General features: G+C 46.6%; 1 protein-coding gene across 1 annotated transcript in view; it reads right to left on the bottom strand.

Moving 5' to 3' along the window:
* rest (RE1-silencing transcription factor) overlaps positions 1-19,485 on the bottom strand; it is a 36,578-nt gene extending 17,093 nt beyond the window's left edge. The window contains exons 1-2 of the mRNA XM_048527512.2: positions 19,307-19,485; positions 12,796-13,667 (exon numbers count right to left, since the gene is read on the bottom strand). Coding sequence (XP_048383469.1) covers positions 12,796-13,657 — 862 coding nt within the window. The 5' untranslated portion in view covers positions 13,658-13,667; positions 19,307-19,485. The remainder of the gene's footprint in view (positions 1-12,795; positions 13,668-19,306) is intronic.
* Positions 19,486-26,726: the final 7,241 nt, after the last annotated feature.

Below are 26,726 nucleotides of genomic sequence, written 5' to 3'. Positions count from 1 at the left end.
TGTGAGGTGATACACTTTGGTAGGAGTAACCAGAAGGCAAAGTACAGGGCTAATGGTAAGATTCTTAGCAGTGTAGATGAGCAGAGAGATCTCGGTGTCCATGTACACAGATCCTTGAAAGTTGCCACCCAGGTTGACAGGGCTGTTAAGAAGGCATACAGTGTTTTAGCTTTTATTAATAGAGGGATCGAGTTCCGGAACCAAGAGGTTATGGTGAAGCTGTACAAAACTCTGGTGCGGCTGCATTTGGAGTATTGTGTACAGTTCTGGTCACCGCATTATAAGAAGGATGTGAAAGCTTTGGAAAGGGTGCAGAGGAGATTTACTAGGATGTTGCCTGGTATGGAGGGAAGGTCTTACGAGGAAAGGCTGAGGGACTGGAGGCTGTTTTCATGAGAGAGAAGAAGGTTGAGAGGTGACTTAATTGAAACATATAAAATAATCATATGGTTAGATAGGGTGGATAGGGAGAGCCTTTTTCCTAGGATGGTGATGGCAAGCACGAGGGGGCATAGCTTTAAATTGAGGGGTGAAAGATATAAGACAGATGTCAGAGGTAGTTTCTTTACTCAGAGCGTAGTAAGGGAATGGAACGCTTTGCCTGCAACGGTAGTAGATTCGCCAACTTTAGGTACATTTAAGTCGTCATTGGACAAGCATATGGACGTACATGGAATAGTGTAGGTTAGATGGGCTTGAGATCGGTATGACAGGTCGGCACAACATCGAGGGCCGAAGGGCCTGTACTGTGCTGTAATGTTCTATGTTCTATTCACATTATATATTAACAATCTGGATGAAGGAACTGGGAGCATTGTTACTAGGATTGCCAATGCCACAAGATAGGTGGAAGGACAGGTAGTGTTAAGGAAGCAGGGAGGCTGCAGAAAGTTTTGGACAGGCTAGGAGAGTGGGCAAAGAGGTGGCAGCTGAAATACAATGTAGGAAAGTGTGAAGTTATGCACTGTGGCGGGAAGAATCAAGGCACAGGCTATTTTCCAAATGGGGAATGGTTTTGGAAATCTGAAGCACAGAAACTTGGGAATCCTAGTTCAGGATTCTCTTAAGGTTAACATGCATATTCAGTTGGCACTTCGGAAACCAAATATGATGGTAGCATTCATTTTGAGAGCAACAGTATACAAGAGCAGGAATCTACTGCTGAGGCTGTACAAGGCTGTGGTCAGACTGCATTCGGATTATTGACAGCAGTTCTGGGCCCCGTATCTAAGGAAGATGGTGTTGCAGGGTTTCCAGAGGTTGTTCACGAGAATGGTCCCAGGATGAAAGACTTGTCATATGAGGTGCGGTTGAAGGTTCTGGGTCTGTATTCGATGGACTTTTTTTGGGGGGGGCGGAAAAGACAGTCTTATTGAAAATCAGAGGTTACTGAAAAGGCTTAGATACAGAGGACTTCGACAACATAGTTCCACATCAGGAGAGAATAGGGCCTGAGCGCACAGCCTCAGACTTAATTTAAGCACAACCTTTTAGAACACAGATGAAGAGGAATTTCTTCAGCCATACTGCAGTGAATTGCTTTCATTCATTTCCACTGAAGGCTGTCAAGGCAAAGTTACTGAGTCCCTTTAACACAAAGATGAGTAGGTTCTTGACTCGTAAGAGAATTACAGGTTACCAGTAGAAGGTGGTGGAATGGGGTTGAGACATGGTCGAATGACACAGCCGACTCAGTGGGCCAAATGGCCCAATTCTGTTCCTATCTTTTTAGGACTTATAGCAGTCTAATCAGACTTGTGATGAAACTCTGTCTCAAAATAACATTTCAGAATTAAAAGTTAAAAATGTCCACAGTACTTCAGGGTTCTATCCCATGGCCATGATCTCACCGCATTCTCAAGGATAATCAGCAATAAATATTCCTATTGTCACTGGCAAGTCTTTTTTTTGTAAAAAAAATTCTTGAGAGCGATCTAGTTCATACAACGCCATTCTGGTAATCACAATATAAATGAAAATTAAGTTGATGACTAATCAGAGTAATTTAACTATTTAATTAAAGTCAATACTTTAATGTTAACTATCATCTTTTTGCTTTATTTTTCTACTTATTTTATGAAAGCAATGCTTAACTTTTTAACCTGTAGTTCACTTACTACTTCGTACCTAAGTTTTTTGTACCCAAGATGGTGCTGCGTGTGGTGAAATTGTACATCTTTCACCATACTCCCGTGCTTATGTATTTGAGTATGTGACAATAAAATCTAAACCTAAAACTAACAATCCAAAATGCTTTTCTTTTCATTCATTGGAAATGGGTTTTGCATGGTCAGTATTTAATTGTCAATGCCTCATTAACTGTCAGAAGGCGGTAGCTAGCTATCTTTTAAATCACTACATTCTGCATTCTGATGTTTGCACCTCAGTTACTGTCATAGGAACTCCTTCAGTGATATTGTGCAGCTGAAATGATTGGTTCCCAGCAAGCACAACAATCGTCCTTTCCCTTCCTTTGAATCAGTTAGAATGAAGGAACCACAATACACTTTCAAGTCAGCTTGGTATATTGTGTGGAGCGGCACTTTCAGGAGGTAGTGTTTCAAAGTGCTTTCTGCCTAGGTGGTAGAGGTCACAGATCTGCTGTCAAAAGAACTTTGTTGAATCATTACTGTGCATTTGGTAAAGATAAGCAGGGCAGTCACAGCACACCAATCAGGGAGGGGATACCAGCCAACCAGGCTGTTACATCTGGATGGCAAATTACTACAGTGTTGTTGAAACTGCACTCAGACAAGTGAGATCATTCCATTACACCCTTAACTCTCAAATATTAAAAAGGCTTTGAGGTATTTGGAGGTGAGTTACTTATCACAAAATACCTAATTCTTGGCTTCCTCTTGCAGTCTATACTTAGGTGGTTGGTTTAATTATATTTCTGGTCAATGGTACCCCAAATGATGTTAATAGTGGGGTATTCCTGAGTAGACTAGGGATTCCAGAGATAGTAGGAGCGGCCGATGCTGGAGAATCTGAGATAATAAGGTGTAGAGCTAGATGAACAGAGCAGGCCAAGCAGCATCTGAGGAGCAGGAAAGCTTTCCTGCTGTGTTCATCCAGCTCTACACCTTGTTATCTCAGATGCTCCAGCATCGGCAGTTCCTACTATTTCTCCATCTTCCTTTCTGGTGGGTTTACATTTAGCCAATATAGAAGTTGGCTCAGGTTCCATGACAGCACACTTAGCTAAATGCTGCCCTGATGTCAAGGGCAGTAACTCCCCCAACTCAAGTTCAGGTCTTTTGCCTACGTTAGGACTTATGTTGTAATAGGGTCTTGAATTAGATGACCCTGACAATATCCAAACAATTAGTGAGTGGTTGTTGCTGTGCAAATGTTGTTTGATAGTGTAGTCAAAGTCACACGTTACTAACTATTGAGATTAAGTTGTGGTAACTGGCAGGGTTGGATCTTTGCTGCTTTTGGGCATTTTCCTACTTTGTTGGGAAGATGCCAGGCGGTAGCTGTACGGTACAGCTGCGCAGGATTGAGATTAGTTCTTTCATCCAAGTCTCCTGCACGGCACCTGAGGCATTGTCAGGGCTCAGTCTTAGCTGTATCTAGTGCACCTACTTACTTGTTGGGCATGACACGGAATGAATCAAATTGGCTTAAAGCTGACATCCATGATGTTGGAAGCTCAGTAGGAGGGTGGAAATTAATTACCCATTTAGCATTTGTTGCTGAAAATAGTTGCAAACTTTGTAGGCTTTATATTTTGCAATAATACGCTGGGTTCCTCCATCAAAGAAAATGAGGTGCTTGAAAAACCCATTCTCCTATTAGCTTTTAATTATTCACTACCAGGCATGAATAGACGTGGAAGGACTACAAAGCATGTCGTCATGTACTACGGTTTCAAGTAATTGTCACATTATTTTTAAGACAGTTAGCTAACATGTTCTTTTGAACTCCTTATTAAACCAGTAGTGGTAATGACAATGTCTTGATGATAATGACAGAATGGCAAATGTACCAAACCAAAAGGGTACAGATTGTGGTAGAATTCAATTCTATCATAGCTGATGGCCCACAATTCGTCACGAGAAGCTCCGATCTCCTTGATCCAATCTGAACTTGTTCCATTTAACACAGTGGTAGTGCCATACAACTTGTGGAAGATGTCTTCACTATGAAAACTGGACTTCACGAAGGCTAGGGAATGCTCACTCCTGCCAATACTGTCAATGGCTCTACAATAGATGAGGACAAAAATCAAAGTATTTTTTTCCCCCCTACTTTCACTGGCACAACCAGCCTCAGGCCTAGTCTGGCACTATATCCTTAAGAACTCAGTCAGCTCAATGAGAAGTGGTGCTACTCGGCCATTCTTTATGACTGATACTGAACTTTTCCACCAAAAGTACATTCCTGTGGTCTCCATGTTCCTCCCACATGGTATAGAACAATACTAATGGACTGCTGCAGTTGATAGTAACCAAGAGATTTCCTTGCTCATATTTAATTTGATGTTAATCTTTCTGTCGTTTAAAGTTAATAGAAACACGGAAACTAGGAGGGATAGGTCAATCAGCCATTTGAGCCTTCTTTGCCATTCAATATAATCATCTCTATCTCAATGCCATATTCCTGCTTTCACCCAATACCCATTAATGCCTTTAGAATTTAAAACTTTGCCTCTTTATTGAAAATATTCAGTGAACTAGCTACATAGCCTCTGGAGTACAGAACTTCATTGGTTGACCGTACTGAGTGAAGAACTGTTTCCTCATCTCATTCTTAAATCTTTTTCACTGTACCCTCAGACTGTGACCCCCAAACAGGGTAAACATCCTTAATGTATCTAGTCTGTTCAGCCTGATTGAAACATGTGAAATCTTATCAGATTCCCTCTTATCCTTCTAAATTCTCGGAAATACAGCCCACTTAAACTAAGGTCTCCTCATAGGACAGCCTAGGGAACCTCAGCTATCATACTATGCCTGGAGGCCTGTCACAAGCAGTGTGCTTCAAAAATTGGTGCTGGGTCCACTGCTTTGGTCATTTACACAAACGATTTGGAAGTGAACATAGGAGGTATGGCTGGTAAGTTTGCACATGACATCAAAATTGGAGATATAGTGGGCAGCAAAGGAGGTTAGTGGTAGATGGAGTTTAATTCAGATAAATGTGAGATGCTGCATTTTGGAAAGGCAAATCAGGGCAGGACTTATACACTTAATGGTACACTCCGGGGGAGTGTTGCTGAGCAAAGAGATGGAATGCAGGTTCACAGTTCCTTGAAAGCGGACACACGGGTAGATACGATAATGAAGGCGGCATTTGGTATGCTTACCTTTATTCATCAGTGCATTGAGTATGAGAGTTAGAATGCCAAGTTTCTGCTGTACAGGACATTGGTTAGGCCACTATTGGAATACTGCATGCAATTTTGGTCTCCCTGCTACAGGAAGGATATTGTGAAACTTAAACGGGTTCAGAAAAGATCTACAAGGACGTTGCCAGGGTTGGAAGGTTTGAACTATAGGGAGAGGTTGAATAGACTGGGGCTATTTTCTCTGGAGCATTGGAGACTGAGGGGTGACCTTACCGAGGTTTATAAAATCATGAGGGGTATAGATAGGGTAAGTAGGCAAGGCCTTTTCCCCGGGGTGGGGGACTTCAAAAGTAGACGGCATAGGTTTAAGGTGAGAGGGAAATGATTTAAAAGGGACGTAAACAGGCAACTTTTTCCATGCAGAGGGTGGTGCGTGTATGGAATGAGCTGCCAGAAGAAGTGGTGAAGGCTGGTACAACTACAATATTTAAAAGGCATCTGAATGGGTACATGAATAGATAGGGTTTCAAGTGATACGGGCCAAATGCTAGCAAATGGGACTAGATTTATTTAAAATGTCTGGCTAGTATAGAGGATTTGGACCAAAGGGTCCATTTCCATGCAGTATATCTCTATGACTCTATGAAAAGTATATCCCTTCTAAGGCAGGGAGTCAAAAACTGCATACAATACTCTAGGTGGGGTCTCACCAAGACACTGTATAACTGTAATAACTTATCTTTACTTCAGAACCCAAATCCTCTTGCAATGAAGGCCAACATACCACTTGACTTCTTAATCGCTTGCTGCATCTGCCAGCCTACTTTCATTGACTGGTTTGTACAAGGATACACAGACATCTCTGTGCATACACATTCCCAATATAGCACCACTTAATAATACACTTCCTTGTTTTTCATACCAAAGTGCATAACTTCACGTTGCAACCTCAACTCTAAATCCCACTCAGTTTTGAGTCATCGGTGAACCTGAACATAATGAATTAGTCCCAGGAATATAGTGAATAGCTGTGGCCTAAGCATTGATCCTTGCTCTCGTAACTGTCTGCAATCGTGGGAAAAAAACATTTACTCCCACTGGTTTTTGTTTGTTAACCAATTCTCCATCTATATCAATGCATTATCCCCAAACAATGAGTTTCATTTTTGAACACTAACTTCTTCTGTGGCACCTTTTCAAAAGTCTTCTAAAAGTTTAAATACATCTACTATTTCTCCCTCATCTATTCTATTAGTTACATCCTTATAATACTCAAGCAAATTTGTTAAGCATGAATTGTCTTTCACAAACCCATGCTGAATTTGTCTAATCCTATTAATGCTGTCCAATATTGTTATCACAGCTGTTATGAGAGACTCTAGCATTTGCCCTGCTACCAACGTTAGGCTGTTTGATCTGGATTTCTGTTTTCTGTTTTTAATGTTGAGAACTATAATCACAGCAGAAGATGACATTTACAGCATGGTAACAGTAGAGTCTGAAACATTGGCACTGGCAAGAAGGCATGAATCTGAAAGTAGGATTAATTCTCAGACAGACCTCTCAATTTTGGCATAAATTCCCTGATATTAGTGAAAAAGACATTCAGGTTGACTAAACTTGATACTTCCAATGCCCAGATTGTTGCTGGTTGATCTGCTAAGTTTAGTTTTATTTGAATTTGTCATTGGTTGTTTCCTACAACCAACGTCTAAGGTCATTTCAGAGACAGCCAAAAGCTAAAAGTCACCATTTGAATCTTGAATCACATGCAAGCTAGGTGAGAAAAGATGGCAGATTTCTTGTTTCAACAGTTGCCAATAGCTTTAAATCGAAACCCCCTGAGTTCATTACAATTTTCAAGCAACAATTTTCTGCTGGCAAGTTAGTTCAGTAGGTTGCATGGGCATTTTAGTGCTTTGGATGTTCTGTGTTCAAGTCCTCCCAATTCTAGGTTAAGCACTGGTGGTTCAAATCCCAGTTTCAGGAATGAGACCACGAGGACCTGGCTGGACAGCATTATCAAGTGTCACCTATACAGCAGTAGCCTGCTTACTAAAGCTCAGGTGGATTCCATTACTCCAGGCCTCATTATTTATTTTTAATGAAGTTACAATCTGGACAATGTAGACTGGGAGAAATTGTTCCCCTGGGTAGAAGTATCAAGAGCTAGTGGACACTAAACTTAAGATAACTGGCAAAATCAGAAATGACATAGAACATAACAGCACAGTACAGGCCCTTCGGCCCTCGATTTTGCGCCGACCTGTCATACCAATCTCAAGCCCATCTAACCTACACTATTCCATGTACGTCCATATGCTTGTCCAATGACGACTTAAATGTACCTAAAGTTGACGAATCTACTACCGTTGCAGGCAAAGCGTTCCATTCCCTTACTACTCTGAGTAAAGAAACTACCTCTGACATCTGTCCTATATCTTTCACCCTTCAATTTAAAGCTATGCCCCCTCGTGCTTGCCATCACCATCCTAGGAAAAAGGCTCTCCCTATCCACCCTATCTAACCCTCTGATTATTTTATATGTTTCAATTAAGTCACCTCTCAACCTTCTTCTCTCTCATGAAAACAGCCTCAAGTCCCTCGGCCTTTCCTCGTAAGACCTTCCCTCCATACCAGGCAACATCCTAGTAAATCTCCCCTGCACCCTTTCCAAAGCTTCCACATCCTTCTTACAATGCGGTGACCAGAACTGTACGCAATTTGGGGAAATTTTTTTCTTGCACTGTGATTAGAATCTGAATCAATCTCATAAGAATGTGCTGGAGGCAGATCCATTTGCATTTTTCAAAGAAGAATTGGATCATTAACTTTAAGATTAAAAAAATGCAGGGCTGTGGGTGGAAAAAAAGAATGGCACTGAGTGAATTTCTGCTGCAGAAAGTAGCACCAAATATGACAGGCCAAATGGCTTTCTTTTGTGTTATAAACTTTATGATCCTAAAGAAGATTAATGAACCAGACACATTTTCAAGACATCCAGTAAATTTATGGTCAGAATTACTAAGACTAGCTTTTTATTCCATTCTTTTTTTAAATTACATTTCAATGCCCAGCTTGCCACAGCAGGAGTCAAGGCCTTTGAATTACTACTGGAGTAACACAACTGCGATGCTAATGTTCCCTCAACACAAAACACTGATTGAGGTCAAAATTTTGAAGTCAATGCTCCAAAGTTTTTCTCATCTCATTGCTTGTACTAAGTTTTTAAAAAAAAAAATCTGCTACCAATTCCAGATCGACTGTACTGTCCTACATCTAGCATTTTGAGATTGTAGGACTAAGGCACAGGTACTCTGAAGTAAAACATTTCGTTTTAATAATTCTGATTCCTAGTTAAGTCACTTTCAACATATTGACTTTTAACAATGAAGTTTCTGTTTTAATGCAAGACTATTGGAGTATCTAGAAGATTCTTTTGAACTGTTTTCTGGCCTTTGATTGAAAGGGAAAATAGGAAAATGGAATAAAGATAAGCCTTTGGGCACTCACTTCAAGGCCTGAGTAGAACCAACCTCATTCAATCACAACTAATGAACTAAACACCCAAATCCTTTCGCAGGTCTCAACTTGATGCTGACACAGGAGACTTGTCTTGCTTGAGTTTTCAGGGCCCCAAGTTTCATTATCTTTGCATTCAACTCCACACTTACTAAAGGAAATCCAAGGCAGCTTTCCTCCCCCTTAAATTACACCTGTGCCAAGTACATGAACAGCACAAAACTATCACTCAGTAGACAGTCAGTCAAGTAATCCAGTTAGAGATCAACATAGTACTCATTTGCTACTTCAGTCTGCAGGGCTGGCACTGCATGGCACTGTGGCAGTATCCTGACTTGAAAGCAAAAGGAAAATGCAGTTATATTACAGCCAAACAGATAAACTATCAATCTGCAAATATCTCCAAAATATACCACAGCCAATAGTAAGAGTGGAGAAATTCCTATTAACCACGTGATGGGAACAAAAATTGAAATCTCTAACATTATTATCCATAGCTCCAGATTACAACATGCATATCAAAGTGTGTTGCCACTGCATCTCACTCCCTGATTAATCTGTAACACATTTCAGTCTGCATTCACTGAAGTTGACCGATCTTGGAATCCTTTTAATTCGAAACTAGATTATTAATGAGCCAGAAATTACTTGATCTGAATATCCTGCTGGATGTCAGTATGGCATTTAAAGCAAATTCCAGTCTCCACATGTCGGAACTGCCTGGAATGAACCCTGAAGAATTCACCTTATGTGAATAACAAAATAATTCCTCAGGGTGGTGTTCTAGGCCGAGGCATCTTCAGCTTCTTTATCAATGTTCTCCTTTCCATCATAAAGTCAGAAGTGGGAATGTTTGCTGATGACTGCACAATGTCCAGAACTATTTCTGACTGCTCAGATACTGAAGCAGCTTGTCCATATGCTGGGCAACACCCAGGTTTGGGCAGATAACTGGCAAGTAACATTCACGCCAAGCAACTATCAGGCAATGACAGTCTCCAACATGAGGGAATCTAACCATCTAATCATGCCCTTTGAGATCCATTGGCATTACCATTACGGGGCCCACAAACGCAGGTCAGATGCGATGAATTCCTTGACCAGTAACTCACCACCTATTTCCCCAAAGTCTGCCCATTGTCTACAAGGTTCATGTTATGAGCGCAATGCAGTACCATCCCACTTGTTTGGCTGATTGCAGCTCCAACATACTTAAAAAGCTTGATACCATCCAGGACCAAACAGCTTGATTGGCACCACATCCACCCCTTCAACATTCACCTTGTTCACCACCTAGCTACAGTGGCAGCAATTTGTGCCATCTACATTGTTCACTGCAGCAATTCACTAAAGCTCCTTTGACAGCATGTTGCAAATTCCTGACCTCTACCTCCAAAAAAATGGCAGATGAATGGGAACACTCCTGTCACTTGCTAGTTTCCTTCCAAGTCACACAAAATCCTGTCTTGGAACTACATCACCATTCCTTCATTGTCGCTGAGTTAAAATCCTGATATTCTCTTATGAGCACATTGGGTGTCCCTATACCCGAATCAAGAAGACACTCACTACTACCTTCTTCAGGGTAATTAGAGATATAAAAGCTGACGTAGCATTTCAGTGCCATTTGCATCTCTTTCATTCTTTATTGCTTTGGGCATCTCGGTCTTACATTCCACTTACTCCTCCTCCATTTCTTCAATAACATTTATCTTCTGTTTATTCAAATCAACTAATATTTGGTCATCACCAAGGCGGAGGCAATGGCATAGTGATATTATCACTGAACTGTTAACCCAGAGACCCAGATAATGTTCTGGGGACCCAGGTTCAAATCCTGCTCGGCAGGTGGAATTTGAATTCAACAGAAAAAGATCTGGAATTAAGAATCCAATGATGGCCGTGAAACCGTTGCCAATTGTCAGGAAAAAGCCCATCTGGTTCACTAATGTCCTTTCGGGAAGAAAACTGCCATCCTTACCTGGTCTGGCCTACATGTGACTCCAGACCCACAGCAATGTGATTGACTCTGGGCAATTAGGGATGGGCAATAAATTCTGCCCAGACAACAATCCCCTCATCCCATGAATGAATTAAAAACAAATTACCTCTTAATAACTGATTTGCCTCAATTTTCCTTTTCCTATGGGCAAGTGCACCAAAATATGTAATTTAAGTTTAAAGCACAGTGAAGTACAATTTGACCCTGTTACAGTATTTCTCTCAAATCTGGGCTGCAATGTATCATCTTTAATGAAAGGGATTGTCATGCAATAAAATAAACTGGCTCTATTTGGATGCAAGGATCATAATAATCACATTAAGAACTACTGACTGGTTAGCCCAGATCATTTGTCATCTGTTAACAAGTAAAAACAAAATACATGACTCATATGTCAAGGAGTAAATTTCTGAAGTAGATTTTTTTGAACATGTTTTGAATGCTGCCTGATTGCATTGGGTCACAAGAGAAGATTTTGTGCAATGTGCACTGTAGCCGTCAAGCCAAAGTGTGCAAAACTATCTGTAATTTAGTTTGCTGAGTTAACATTCTGATTTATAGAATATTATGCATCATATTACCTTTTAATGACATGATAAATCACCTGAACCAACATCACTAACAGAAAACAAAATCATTGATAGGATTACACTTGAAAAATAAGACTGCAGCATTCATTATCCAGCTGCATGCATCACTTCATCAGTGGTCTACCATTCAGTTTACTCATACTTGTATGCAATTTGAAGAGGCCTCTAACATGCAAAAATTTAATTTTATTCCACTTAGCACCAAAACCAGTGTTACAGATTTTAACAGGCCATAGAAACATCAATCCAAGTCCAAAATGAGAAGACTCAATTGTGTTGTTATCTCAAAGACAAAGCAACAGAATGTATTGCAACGCCAATCCAAAAATGCCATCAGCTAATTGGCAACAAAGCATAACTTTAAAAACCCTAATGAAAGACAACTGTAGTACTACTTTGAAACAAGGCCTCATAAACTCTCGCAGATGGATACAAAATATCCCAATATGATTTTCACATCCTGATTTTTTTTAAAACTTAACTTATTTTTCTAAATCAACCTTTTCAATGATGTTAATACTTTCCAATACGCTGGCCAATATTTTCTGTCAAACAACACTAATCAGATTATTTTGTCACTTTTATTTCTAGGAAATGGCTTTATTCAAACTGCATGGTGCATTCCCAATCTAATGACATCTGTGCTTTTAAAAGTGATTAGGTGTAAAATACTTTGGGATATCCTGAAGTGCATACAACAATCTCTATTACTTTTACATTCCTCAGTATTTTCTGTTGATTTGGCGACAGCTTGATAACTTCAAACAAATTTTTACACTGAAGTTATTCTGCATATTAATGTGCAGAAGTGTTCTGTGAATAGCCATTTTTAAGATTTGAAACAAATAGCTATGTTGATGCTGCGACACAAAAAGTGGCAACACACTCCAAATCCATTCTTGTGCCCACTTGTACCAAATTTTGTCAGAAAGAAGTTGTTTCCATTCAATGTACTGAATCAGCTTGACTCATTTAGGAACGCAATCTCCAAGTTAAGTATCAGTCAAGAACTTGCTGGCATAATCTAGGCTGAAACTTCAGTTCATTACTGGGTACTGTCAGTAATGTAATCTTTTGAATGAGAAATTAAACCAATGTCCTAACTCCTGGTGTAAAAGGTCCCTGGCATTAATTGAAGAGTGTGGAAATCTCCATGGCAGCATAACATCCTTCTATTAATGACCTTCAAAAACAAATCAATTGTTCATCTCACTTGTTAAAGTTTTTTGAACTTTGCTATGTGCAACCTTGCAGGTGCACTGCCTACCAAGTAGCTGTGACCAGATTTGAAACACAACTAATTGATTTCAACAGGATGTAACAAAAGTGTAATTTAAATACAAATTAATGCTTTGAAATTCCAGAAACTTAGTAATGAACCATACCTGTGTGTGTTCGCATGTGCTGCACATAATTATTCTTTCTGTCAGAGAAATAAGAGCACTGTGAACAAGTATAAATCTTCCGAGGAAAGTGATTCCGCAAATGCTTTCTCCAGTGATATTCACTGACAGTAGTGTATGTGCAGATGGTACATTTATAAACTTTTTCGTTCTCTCCAACCTTGTCATGATGTTTTAGATGCGCCAAATAATGATCATATCTGTTTGTGTTATATCCACACCTATCACAACGAATGGGGCCTTTAGAAATATCAGTCTCTTCAGGAAGAGGTTCAGGAACTTTGGATTTGGTTTGCTTTTCTGCGTTTTCCTCAACAATAAACTTTTTGGCACTATGTACTTTGATGTGATGCACAAACTCCACCTTGGACTCAGCTTCATATTGACATGGGCGACAGCGAAACGGTTTCGGTTTTTTTCTCTTGTCAGCCAAGTTCTCCTGACTTACAACTTCTGTTGAATCTGTACCTGAGTCGCAAGTGTCTCGAGAAAAACTCTCAGAATTGTCCTTTGTTGCAACACTTGACAGGGCTTGATCTTCTGCGCTTAGACTTTCGGGTTGCAAAGCATCATTGACATCAGTCCTTAAATCATCCTCATTGTCAGATAAATTGCTATTTACCGTTTTCAATTCTGCCATCTGTCTAACCTCACCATGGTAATCATAACAGCTTATGTCACCAGTTAATGCAACATTTGCCAACATAACCAGCTGTGGTGCTGCTGTCAAGTCATTCTTGGAAAGATAATTAAGGCCACAGATTTCCTCATCTGAAGAGATTCCAACACTGGAGCGAGAAAACATACTGGTCCCTCCAGATTGCTCAAGCACTTGTGCAGCCATCTTCAATTTTCTGCGTACACAATTACAAAATGAATTTTAAGTAAGTTGGCTACACAAATCAAAATCTGACAAAGGATAAGGTTTTAATATTTTGCTGTGGCAATTCAATTTTGCAACAAGAAGCTTGCACAAGAAATTGAAGGACAACTGCATTTACTGAGACAACGACAAATACCTAACTGCTTCATCTTATTACAACGGAAAGAATGAGTGAGGCTGTGGAAGGGACAGACAAGTGGCACAGGGAGGGGGAATGAAAGGAAGGGGGCAGGGGTGGGAGGCAAGTCTGGGTAACTGGGAGAAATGGAGTGGAAAGGAGGCAGAGAGTGCTGAGGGGGGCAAGAATGGGGGAAGGTATGAAGGGAGTGGGACATGATGGGATGTGTGGAGTGTTCAGGATGGGGTGGATTGGCAGGCTACATTGAGGGAGTGGGGCAGTGGTATTGCATGTAGAGCTGAGAAATGACGGAATTGTAGGGAGGGAAGGAAAGACATGCGAAGGGAGGATTGGGGGAGAAGAGAGGAGAGTTAAGTGAGCTGGGGAGGGTCAAGAGGATGGATGAGGGGTGGTGTCAGGCAACGGCGGACAGGCAGAGGGCAAAGGAGGGGGAACAGGCAAGGGGGGTAGAGTGCTGAGAATGGATAGGTAGAGGAAGAGATGGGCGAGGGACAAAAGGACAGGGCGAATGGGGTTAATGGATGGGTAAGGGTCAGGAGAAGGGGCAGGTGGGATCTGGGCACAATGCATGGTGAGGCATAAGGCAGGGTTCGAGTGTTTTGGGGTGAAAAGGGGTGTGGCCAACAAGGTCGAGGTTGCAAAAAGGAGGGTTGACAGGGTAAAGATGGTTGAGAGTATCAGTGGAGGGAGCACAGAAGGGATCAGAAGGACAGGTGCAGAGGGTTGGGAGGGGGAATAAGGCTGGAATAGGTGAGCGGATGGGGTCTGGGTAGTATTGGAGTGGGTTCATAAGAGGGCAGAAGGTGGTGAGGAGGGTCAGCAGGGAGGAGATTTCAGGACTCTGAGGTGTGAAGTGTCAATTGCAAGTGTCCAAATGGTGGTTGGGGGGTGGGGGGTGGGGGGAGGTATTGGGGATACTCCCAAACCCTCTTGGAGATTAGGGGTGCAGAGGTGATGGGGAGGGGAATTACAGGTCACCACAGGAGGAGGACTGTGTTTACAGCTTTACATTGAGAAGACAGCGAGTTTTGAGAAGATTTGTAGCTCAGGTTGAGGTTCTGGATGTAAGTTTGCTCGCTGAGCTGGAAGGTTCGTTTTCAGATGTTTCGTCACTGTTCTAGGTAACATCATCTGTGAGCCTCTAGTGAAGCACTGGTGTTATGTCCCACTTTCTATTTATCTATTTAAGACAGTTTGTGGGTCGGTGGGGATGCAGGTAGTGTTAGAGATTGCAGGCCATCGGATGGGGATTTCAGGGAATGCGGGCCATGAGGTGTGGAGTTTCTGGGAATGTGGTTGGTGGGGGTTGGTCATGGAGCATGCACGACCACGGGCCACAGGTTGGGGTGTGGAGGTCAGGGAACGCAAACCAATGGGATGGGAGGCGGGGTGGCGGGCAGGGAATGCAGGCCACAGGGTTGGGCAGTGGGTGGGTCAGGGATTGTTGGCCAAGGGGTGGGTGTGGGGTATCAGGGAATGTGGACCACAGGGTGGGGAAGGCGGTCAGGTCATATGGCACATGGGTAGGGATTCAGGGGGCTGGGGGGGTTATGGCGGCTGAGTCGGCAGTCTGCGGGGGGTCATGGCGGCCGAGCCGGGGGGTGGGGGTCACGGCGGCCGAGCCGGTGGGGGGGGGGCTTGGGGGGTCATGGCGGCTGAGCCGGGGAGGGCTGGGGTCACAGTGGCTGAGCCAAGGGGAGTCAGTGATAGGGGGGTCACGGAGCGGGGGGGAGCTTTGGATTTGGGGGGGGGGTCAGGACAGCAGAGTTGGGGGTCACGGCGGGGGAGTCGGAGATTTGGGGGTCACGGCGGGGATGGGGGGGATCATAGCAGGGGCAGGTCAGGGACTGGGGGGATCACGGCGGGGGCAGGTCGGGGACAGGGGTAGTCATGGCAGGTGCAGGTCGGGGGGGGTCAGGGTCACGGGGGATTTGAAAATTGGGGGTCATGGGGCAGGTCAGGGATGGGGGGAGTCGATGATTGGGGGGTCATGGTGGGGGAATGAGAGATTGGAGGTCATGGAGGGAGTTTTGGATTTGCGGTGTCAGGCTGGCGGAGGAGTAGGGCAGTGGGGGGGTTACGGCAGCGGAGTCTGGGAGTGGGGGGGGCCACAGAATGGGACGGTCACGGCGGTGGTAGGTTGGGGATTGGGGGAGGGGGGCCACGGCAGGGGAGTCCGGGTCACAGTGGCAGGTCGGGAATTGGGGGTCACGGCAGGGAGATAGGGACTGGGGGGTCATGGCAATGCAGGTCGGGACTGGGGGGTCACAGCGGGGGCAGGTCAGGGATTGGAGGGGTCACTGCGGGGGCAGGTCAGGGATTGGGGGGGTCATGGTGGGGGAAGGTCGGGGATTGGGGGGATCACGGCGGGGGAGTCGGGGTCACTAGGAATTTAAAAATTGGGGGGTCACGGTGGCAGGTCGGGAATTGGAGGGGGTCACGTCGGCCGAGTCGGGGATTGGGGGGGGGGGTCACGGTGAGGGAGTCGGGGATTGGGGCAGGTCATGGCGGGGGAGTCGCGGATTGGGGGGTTACGGCAGGGAACTTTTGGATTTGGAAGGTCAGGGCATCGGAATCAGGGGTCACGACGGAGTCGGGGAGCTGCGGGGCCACTGTATGGGAGTCAGGAATTGGGAGGTCACGGCGGGGAATCGGGGTCACGGGGGTTTTAAAAATTGGGGTACCCAGGGACAGGTCAGGTATCGGGGGGGGTCATGGCAGTCGAGCCGCGGATCGGGGGGGTGGGTCACGGCGGCCGAGCCGCGGATCGGGGGGGGGTGGGGGTCACGGCGGGGGAAGGAGAGATTGGGGGTCACGGTGGAACTTTGTGATTTGGGGAGTCAGGGCAGCGGAGTTGGGGAGTGGTGGGTCATGGCGGGGGCAGGTCGGGGATGTGGGGGTAGGTCGGGGATGTGGGGGTCACAGCGGGGGCAGGTCGGGGATGTGGGGTCACGGCAGGGGCAGGTCGGGGATGTGGGGGTCATGGCGGCGGCAGGATGGGGATAGGTGGGCCACGGCGAGGCCATTCAGGATTTTGGGAGTCACATGCAGGGGTGGGGCGGGGTTTGGGGGGTCATGGCGGGGGAAATCGGGATCACGGGGGATTTCAAAATTGGGGGTCACGGCGGCTGAGTCGTGGATTGAATGCTCACTGCGGCCGAGTCACAGATTGGGAGGAGTCCGTGAGTTGGGGGACATGGTGGGGGAATGCGACATTGGGGGTCACAGGGGGAGTTTTGAATTTGCGGGGTCAGGGCGGCGGAGTCTGGGAGTAGGGGGGCCAGGGCGGCAGAGTCAGGGATCACGGCTATAGAGTCGGGTGTGGGGGTTCGTGGCGGGGGAGTCGGGGATTGAGAGGGTCACGGCGAGGCCAGGTCAGTGACCGGGGGGGGGGTCACGGCGGCAGAGTCAGGGTTTGGGAGTCACCGGCGGGGGGGGGATAAGTCAGTGATTGGGGGTCCACCTGGAGGTGAGTTGGGGATTGGGGGATGATGGTAGGGCAGGTCACGGATTGGGGGATCACAGGGGTGAGAGGCAGAGTCAGGGATTGGGGGGGGTCATGAGGTGGGGGCAGTCGGGGATTGGGGGGGTCACGGGGTGGGCGAGTGGGGGGGTTCACGGGGGGGGGCGAGTGGGGGGTCACGGGGGGGGGCGAGTGGGGGGTCACGGGGGGGGCGAGTGGGGGGTCACGGGGGGGGCGAGTGGGGGGTCACGGGGGGGGCGAGTGGGGGGTCACGGGGGGGGCGAGTGGGGGGTCACGGGGGGGCGAGTGGGGGGTCACGGGGGGGGGCGAGTGGGGGGGTCACGGGGGGGGCGAGTGGGGGGGGTCACGGGGGGGCGAGTGGGGGGGGTCACGGGGGGGGCGAGTGGGGGGGTCGGGGGGGGCGAGTGGGGGGGTCGGGGGGGGCGAGTGGGGGGGGTCGGGGGGGGCGAGTGGGGGGGGTCACGGTGTGGGCGAGTGGGGGGGGTCACGGTGTGGGCGAGTGGGGGGGTCATGGGGTGGGCGAGTCACGGGGTGGGGTAGTCAGTGATTGGGGGGTCACAAGGTGGGGGTATTTGGGGTCATGGGGGGTAGGGGATTGGGGGGTAGGGGATTGGGGGTCACGGGGTGGGGGTATTAGGTCTCTCGGTGGGGGGGTAGGGGATTGGGGGGTCACGGGGTAGGGGTATTAGGTCTCTCGGTGGGGGGGTAGGGGATTGGGGGGTCACAGGGTAGGGGTATTAGGTCTCTCGGTGGGGGGGTAGGGGATTGGAGGGTCACGGGGTAGGGGGATTAGGGGTCTCAATGGGGGGGGAAGGGGATTGGGGGGGTCACAGGATGGGGTTATTGGGGGTCTCGATGGGGGGTAGGGGATGGGGGGTCACAGGGTAGGGGATGGGGGGTCACGGGGTGGGGGTAGGGGATTGGGGGGGTCACAGGGTGGGGGTATTGGAGGTCTCAATGGGGGTAGGGGATGGGGGGGTCACAGGGTGGGGATAGGGGATTGGGGGGTCACAGGGTGGGGGTATTGGGGGTCTCGATGGCAGGTTGGGGGATTGGGGGGTCACAGGGTGGGGGTATTGGGGTCTTGATGGGGGGGTAGGGGATTGGGGGGTCACAGGGTGGGGGTATTAGGGGTCTCGATGGGGGGTGTAGGGGATTGGGGGGGTCACAGGGTGGGGGTATTGGGGTCTTGATGGGGGGTAGGGGATGGGGGGTCACAGGGTAGGGGATGGGGGGTCACAGGGTGGGGGTAGGGGATTGGGGGGGTCACAGGGTGGGGGTATTGGAGGTCTCAATGGGGGTAGGGGATGGGGGGGTCACAGGGTGGGGATAGGGGATTGGGGGGTCACAGGGTGGGGGTATTGGGGGTCTCGATGGCAGGTTGGGGGATTGGGGGGTCACAGGGTGGGGGTATTGGGGTCTTGATGGGGGGGTAGGGGATTGGGGGGTCACAGGGTGGGGGTATTGGGGTCTTGATGGGGGGGGTAGGGGATTGGGGGTCACAGGGTGGGGGTATTGAGGTCTTGATGGGGGGGGGGTAAGGGAATGTTGGAGATTGGGGGGATAGAGCTGGCGGATCATGTACAGCGGCCGTGACAGAACTGGGAATGCCTTCACCTCCCTTCCCCGAGGCTCCGACATGTTGATTCCAGAACCGCTCGCTGTCCAGACGGTGTGGCGGGGGGGGGGGCCGGCTCTCGCAGGAGAGTTGGGGCGATACCTCCTCCCGAATACCGCGAGATTGGGGTGTGGGGTGGGAGACCGTGCGAAGGAGGGGGCTGCCTGCTCCCGGTCTGTGGAGAGGGCTCTGACGGGGCGGGCTGCCCCGGTCGGGCCTGCTCAGCGATCAGCCTTGGACAGCGCCTTTCAGCAGCAGTACACCCCCACCCCCCTCAAAACCCTCCGCATCGCCTCCACGGCCTCCCCTCCCGAAGCCGGTGGAAATCCCGCTGTCTTATCCGTCAGGCCCTCACCCCGCTTCACTTACAGAGAGTCCCAAGGCCCACTGCCTCTCCTTGTGCTGCTCTCGCTGCCTCACATTCCTTCACATCGAGCGGCCGCGACAAACTTTCAGCTGCAAACTCCAGCGGCGGGAGCGGAGCGTCCCTCCGTCCGCACAGGCCCCTGACGTCAGCACGCCGCCCGGCACAGCTGTTAGACACCCTCCCGACACCCGGGGGGCCGGATCCGGTCAGGCAGCACGGAGTAACTCCGCACTAAATCAGACAGCACGGACTAACTCCGCACGAGATCAGAGAGCACGGAGTAATTCCGCACTCCATCGGACAGCATGGAGTAACTCTACACGAAATCAGACAGCACGAACTAACTCCGCACTAAATCAGACAGCAAGAACTAACTCCGCACTAAATCAGAGAGCACGGAGTAACTCCGCACGAGATCAGAGAGCACGGAGTAATTCCGCACTCCATCGGACAGCATGGAGTAACTCTACACGAAATCAGACAGCACGGACTAACTCCGCACTAAATCAGACAGCACAGAGTAACTCCGCACTAGATCAGACAGCACGGAGTAACTCCGCACTAAATTAGACAGCACGGAGTAACTGCACTAAATCAGACAGCACAGAGTAACTCAGCACTAGATCAGACAGCACGGAGTAACTCCACATTCCGTCGGACAGCACGGAGTAACTCCGCACTAAATTAGACAGCATGGAGTAACTCAGCACTAAATTAGACAGCACGGAGTAACTGCGCACGAGATCAGAGAGCACGGAGTAATTCCGCACTCCGTCGGACAGCACGGAGTAACTCTACACGAAATCAGACAGCACGGACTAAATCCGCACAAGATCAGAGAGCACGGAGTAATTCCGCACTCCGGACAGCATGGAGTAACTCTACATGAAATCAGACAGCACGGACTAACTCCGCACTAGATCAGACAGCACAGAGTAACTCCGCACTAGATCAGACAGCACAGAGTAACTCTACACAAAATCAGACAGCATGGACTAACTCCGCACTAAATCAGACAGCATGGAGTAACTTCGCACTAGATCAGAGAGCACGGAGTAATTCCGCACTCCGTCGGACAGCACGGAGTAACTCTACACGAAATCAGACAGCACGGAGTAACTCCTCACTAGATCAGAGAGCACGGAGTAATTCCACACTCCGTCGGACAGCACGGAGTAACTCCGCACTAGATCAGACAGCACGGAGTAACTCCGCACTAGATCAGACAACATGGAGTAACTCCGCACTCCCTCAGACAACACAGTGCAACTCCGCACTCCCTCAGACAGCGTAGAGCAACTCCACGCTCCCTTGGACAGGACAGAGCAACGCGGTGCTCCCTCGGACAGGACGGAGCAACTCCGCACTCTCTTGGACAGCATGGTGTAGTTCCGCGCTCCTTCGGACAGGATGGTGTAGTTCTGCGCTGCCTCGGACAGGACGGTGCAGCTCCGCGGTCCCTCGGACAGGACGGAGTGATTCCACACTTGATCTGACAGGATGGTGCAACTTTCCAGAAATACACTCATCAAGCAGGACGGCGCAAGTCTAGACTCGCTTATACAGGACGGTGCAACCCTGCACCTGCTTAAACAGGACGACGCAACCCTGCACCCATTTAGATAGGACGGAGCAACCCTGCACCCTCACAGACCAGACAGTGCAACGCTGTACCCGTTTAGACAGGGCGGAGCAACCCTGCACCTGCTTAAACAGGACGATGCAACCCTGCACCCATTTAGATAGGACGGAGCTACCCTGCACCTGCACAGACCGGACAGCGCAACACTGCACCTGCACAGACAAGACGGCACAACACTGCACCCGCTGAGGCAGCACGGCATGACCCTGCACCTGCACAGACAGGACAGAGCAACCCTGCACCCGCTGAGGCAGCACGGCGCAACCCTGCACCCACACAGACAGGATGGCGCGACCCTGTACCCACACAGACAGGACGGCACAACTCTGCACCCACACAGACAGGATGGTGCACTGCAGCACCAGCTGAGACAGGATGGCGCAACCCTGCACCCACACAGACAGGATGGCGCAACCCTGCACCCACACACACAGGACGGTGCAACCCTGCACCCGCTGAGGCAGCACGGCACGACCCTGCACCTGCACAGACAGGACGGCGCAACCCTGCACCCGCTGAGGCAGCACGGCACAACCCTGCACCCACACAGACAGGACGGCGCAACCCTGCACCCACACAGACAGGATGGCACAGCCCTGTTACCCGCACAGACAGGACGGCACAACTCTGCACCCACACAGACAGGACGGTGCACTCCTGCACCAGCTGAGACAGGATGGCGCAACCCTGCACCCACACAGACAGGAGGGCAAAACTCTGCACCCGCTTACACAGGATGATGCAACCCTGCACCCACACAGACAGGACAGCGCAACTCTGCACCCGCTCAGACAGGATGGTGCAACCCTGCATGCGCTGAGACAGGACAGCGCAACCCTGCACCCACACAGACAGGACGGCACAACCCTGCACCTGCACAGGCAGGACGGCGCAACCCTGCACCCATTGAGACAGGACGGCGCGACCCTGCACCTGCACAGACCGGACAGCGCAACCCTGCACCCGCTCAGACAGGACAGAGCAACCCTGCACCCACACAGACAGGACGGCGCAACCCTGCACCCGCACAGTCAGGACGGCGCAACCCTGCACCCGTTGAGACAGGACAGCGCAACCTTGCACCTGCGCAGACAGGACAGTGCAACCCTGCACCTGCACAGACAGGACGGCACAACCCTGCACCTGCACAGGCAGGATGGCGCAACCCTGTACCCACACAGACAGGACAGCACAATTCTGCACCCGCTTACATAGGATGATGCCACCCTGCACCCACACAGATGGGATGGTGCAACCCTGCACCTGCGCAGACAGGATGGTGCAACCCTGCACCTGCGCAGACAGGACGGCACAGCTCTACACCCGCTCAGACAGGATGGCACAGCCCTGCACCTGTACAGACAGGATGGCACAGCCCTGCACCTGCACAGACGGGATGGCACAGCCCTGCACCTGCACAGACAGGATGGTGCAATCCAGCAAATGCTTAGAAAGGACGGTGCAAGTCTTGATACAGAGACAAACACTTGAATTCAATTCATTTAAAACATTCGGAAACAGATAGAAAAACTGACAGCACAAATCAAGATAAATTAATATGATCTCATTAGCTATTATGGAAATGTGGTTGCAAGGAAATCAAAACTGAGAGATCATAACATTCTGGTATATTTGATCTTTGAGGGGTAAGGAGAGGTCATTTTATAGTACTGTTGATAAGAAATGAAATGAGAACAGTTGTGAGAGATGTTCTATAGAGATGAATTACAGATGATCTCGGGCTTGATGATCTGGAGTTCATTTGGGTGGAGGTTAAAAAAAACAGCAAGGGAAAGAAGACATTGGAAGGAGTAGTATAGAGACCACCAAACAGTAGCCATACCTTGGGAAAGGTCAGATGTCATCGAAGAATAGGAGTATGTAAAAAGAATAGAGCAATAATTATGAGATAACACGGTATGAAGCTGGGTGAACACAGCAGGCCAAGCAGCATCAGAGGAGCAGGAAAGCTTGACGTTTCGGGTCAGGAACCTTTTCTGAAGGAGGGTCCCGACCCTAAACGTAAAGCTTTCCTGCTTCTCTGATGCTGTTTGGCCTGCTGTGTTCATCCAGCTTCACACTGTGTTATCTCAGATTCTCCAGCATCGGCAGTTCCTACTATCTCTGAGCAATAATTATGGGTGACTTTAATCTTTATGTTGATTGGGTTAATCAAATTGAAAATGGTAGCTATGATAACGAATTCTTAGAGTGCATTAGGGATATTTTACTAGAGCAATATGTCATGGATCCAACTTGGGAGTAGACTATCTTGGATCTGGTAACAGGTAACGAGGCAGGTTTAATAAATGATTTATGAGTAAATGGTCCCCTAGGAAACAGTGATCACAACATGCTAGAATTCAGAAAGTCAGATCAGAAGGAACTATTTAACTTAAAAAGTGGAAATTACAATGAAATGAGGAGAGAGTTAACTAAAGTGAACTGGGAAGATGGATTAGTAGGAATGACAGTAATCAAGTAGACATATAAGGAGATAACTCATGACTTTCAGCAAAACTATATCCCAGTAAGGAAGAAAGATTCTAAGCGTGGGATAAACCAAACACGGCTAACCAAGGAAGTTAAAGAGAGTACAAGTTAAAAGAAAAAACATACAAGCACGCCAAAATTACTGATAGCCCCGAAGACTGGGATAAATCCAGAACATGGCAAAGGAGGTCAGACTGAAAACAGAGAAAATAAATTACAAGGGCAAACAAGCGAGGAATATAAAAACTGGCAACAATATCTTCTTTAAATGAATGAAAAGGAAGCAAGAGGTCAAAGTGAACATCGGCCCAGTAAAAGAATGAATCGGGGAGACAGTTTTGAAGATCAAGGAAATAGCAAAGGAACTAACAGATATTTTACGATAGTCTTTACAGTTAGTCTTTCTTTGAAGATTTCATTATTACTAAAGAATATTGGGGAGGAATTAAGTACCATCACCATCACTACAAAAGTGGTATTAGACAAAATAATGGGGCTAAAGGCAATTAAGTTTGGTGCAGGTGGATTGCATCCTATGATCCTAATATAGGTAGCTCCAGAAACAGTGAATACATTAGTTGTAATTATCCAAAACTATTGGATTCTGGAGAAGTACTAGAGGATTTGAAAACTGCTAATGTGATACCCCTTTCAAAAAGGGAGGGAGGCAAAATGCAGGTGATTATTGGCCGATTAACCTAACACCTATTGTTGGAAAAGCATTGGAAACAACTGTTAAGAAAATTATAGCATAACACTTAGTGTTTTGAATATGGGGCTTGGGAGGTCATGTTGTGGCTGTACATGACATGAGTGTTCGGCCACTTTTAGAGTATTGCATGCGATTCTTGTCTCCCTCTTGTAGGAAGGGTGTTGTGAATCTAGAAAGGGTTCAGAAAGGTTTTATGATGATGTTGTCACGGTTGAAGGGTTTGAGTTCAAGGGAGATGCTGAATAGGTTGGGGCTAATTTCCCTGCAGCGTTGAACGCTGATGGGTGGCCTTATATAAGCTTATAAAATCATGAGGGTCATGGACAGGGTAAATAGACAGGGTCTTTTCCCCAGGATTGGAGGAATCCAAACTAGAGAGCACAGGTTTAAGGTGAGAGAGGAAAGATATAAAAAGGGACCTAAGGGGCAACTTTCATGCAAAGGGTAGTGCGTGTATGGAATGAGCAGCCACAGGAAGTGGTGGAGGCTGGTGCGATTACAACATTCAAAAAGCATCCGGATGGGTATATAAATAAGAAGAGTTGAGAGGGATATGGACCAAATGCTGGCAAACGGGACACGATTTATATAGGATATCCAGTTGGCACGGACAACTTGAACCAAAGGGTCGTTTCTATGCTGTGTATCTCTATGACTCTATCTGGAAAATCATAATATAACCATGCAGAGTTAGCATGGCTTCATGATAGGAAAATTGTGTCTATTAGAGTTTTTTGAAGAAATCTCCAGCAATGCAGACAGAGGGGAGCCATAGATGTGTTGTATTTGAACTTCCAAAGGTGTTCAACAAGGAACCTCATAAAAGATTAAGTCAGAACCTTCTTTCAACATCTGTCTTGTAAAGCCCCTTGAATCTTAAATGTTTTAATAAAATCACCACTCAGTCTTCTAAACTGCAGTGGGTATAGATCTATACAAAAAAGATCTATATGCACAACAAAAAACAGAAATTACTGGTGAAATTCAGTAGTTCTGGCAGCATCTGTGGAGAGAAAAGAGAATTAATGTTTTGAGTCCAATAACCCTTCTTTATAACAGTATAGATGTAGCAAACTTAATCTTTCCGCAAGATAATCCATTCAGCACAGGAATAACTGATTGTTTTCATGTACTCTTGATGTGATCTCACCGATTTCTTGTACAATTCTAATAAGGCTTCGCTACTTTTATTCTCCAATACCCTAGCAATAAAGGCCGATAGTCAATTTATCATTGTCATGTCTTGTCACTGCATGTTAAACTTCTGTGATTCTTGCCAGGCTCAAGATTCCATGTCATATTTACCTATTCTATTGTCCTGATAAGTATGAAGGAAAATTTTTGCTTAACATTTCTGCCATCTTTCCCATGTTACCTGTAGTATTATCCTGTCTGGTGTTTAATAATCCCACTCTTATTCCAGCCTACCATTTTTTTAAATTGATGTGCCTGCAAAGTATTTTGCTATTTTTGTTTTATCCTTCTTGATAATTTAATTGCATAATTTGTTTTGCCTTTGCAATCAGTTTCTTGCCCTTTGTCCTAATCTCTTCATATTCTCTTCTGCAGTCTTTGTACTTAATGTATGTTTCTTTTCCAGCCTTCAGTTGTTGTGTTATGTCTTTATTCATTCATTGAATCTCACAATTGATTGTTTTTTCTTATTTTTAGCAGAATACATATTTTCCTGCACTTTATTGACCATTGTTTAAATACTTTTCATTGTTTTCCTACATCATTTCTCAATATTGTTGCCCATTTTATTTTCTCCAGTTCTATTCTCAGTTCCTCAAAATCAACATTTGCTCAATCTATCAACTTCCTTATATTAGAATAATGTCCTTCATTCCTGTCATCCTAAATTGTATTATGTTACAGTCATTATTGAAAAGAAGTTCTTTCAGTGGCTTTGGTTCATTCCCCAGTGTCACATTTAAAATGAATCTTCCTTTGTTGGGCCTTCTTAAATATCAAATTAGAAAAGGCTCAACTGTTTTCCTTGCCCCTTCATTTCATTTAATATAGTGGTTAGAATTACCCATCATTATTGTTCTTTCATTTATTCAGCTCCCCGTTTGTAAATTTCTTCCTCTAACTCCTTTCACTACTAAGTGATCTGTAGACTACATCAGTTAGTGCTATTGATTCTTTCCTGTCTCTATCATTTGGCATTGGCTTTTGTTTTGCTGGAATAACTACTTCCTTTCTTTTCTACTACCATTATGTTATGCCTCATAAGCACAGTTACTTATCTTCCTGCTTTTCCTATCTTTTCTCATATGTTATACTTTGCAATTTTCAGTTCACAGTCCAAATTTTTCTGGAGCCACATCTCTATAGTGCTCATGATGTCTTCCGGATGCATGACTGCCTTCATCTCCCCAGCTTAATCATGGATGACAGGTGGAATCATTTGCTTTTGTTGAGGATAAATTTGGAGGCAGGAAGGGCATTTAATAAGATGGGACAATGAATCCTGCCACATTTGCATCTGAATTAGGTTCTGACCAGAAATAGCCATGTTTGACCTTTTCATCTGACCAACTAAGGACTTTAAGTAGTTAACTAATGATTA

The sequence above is a fragment of the Stegostoma tigrinum genome, chromosome 3 (genome assembly GCF_030684315.1).
Source record: "Stegostoma tigrinum isolate sSteTig4 chromosome 3, sSteTig4.hap1, whole genome shotgun sequence".
NCBI classification, from domain to species: domain Eukaryota; kingdom Metazoa; phylum Chordata; class Chondrichthyes; order Orectolobiformes; family Stegostomatidae; genus Stegostoma; species Stegostoma tigrinum.
Note: the sequence above shows the minus strand (reverse complement) of the source record. Positions and strands in the feature narration are given on the sequence as shown.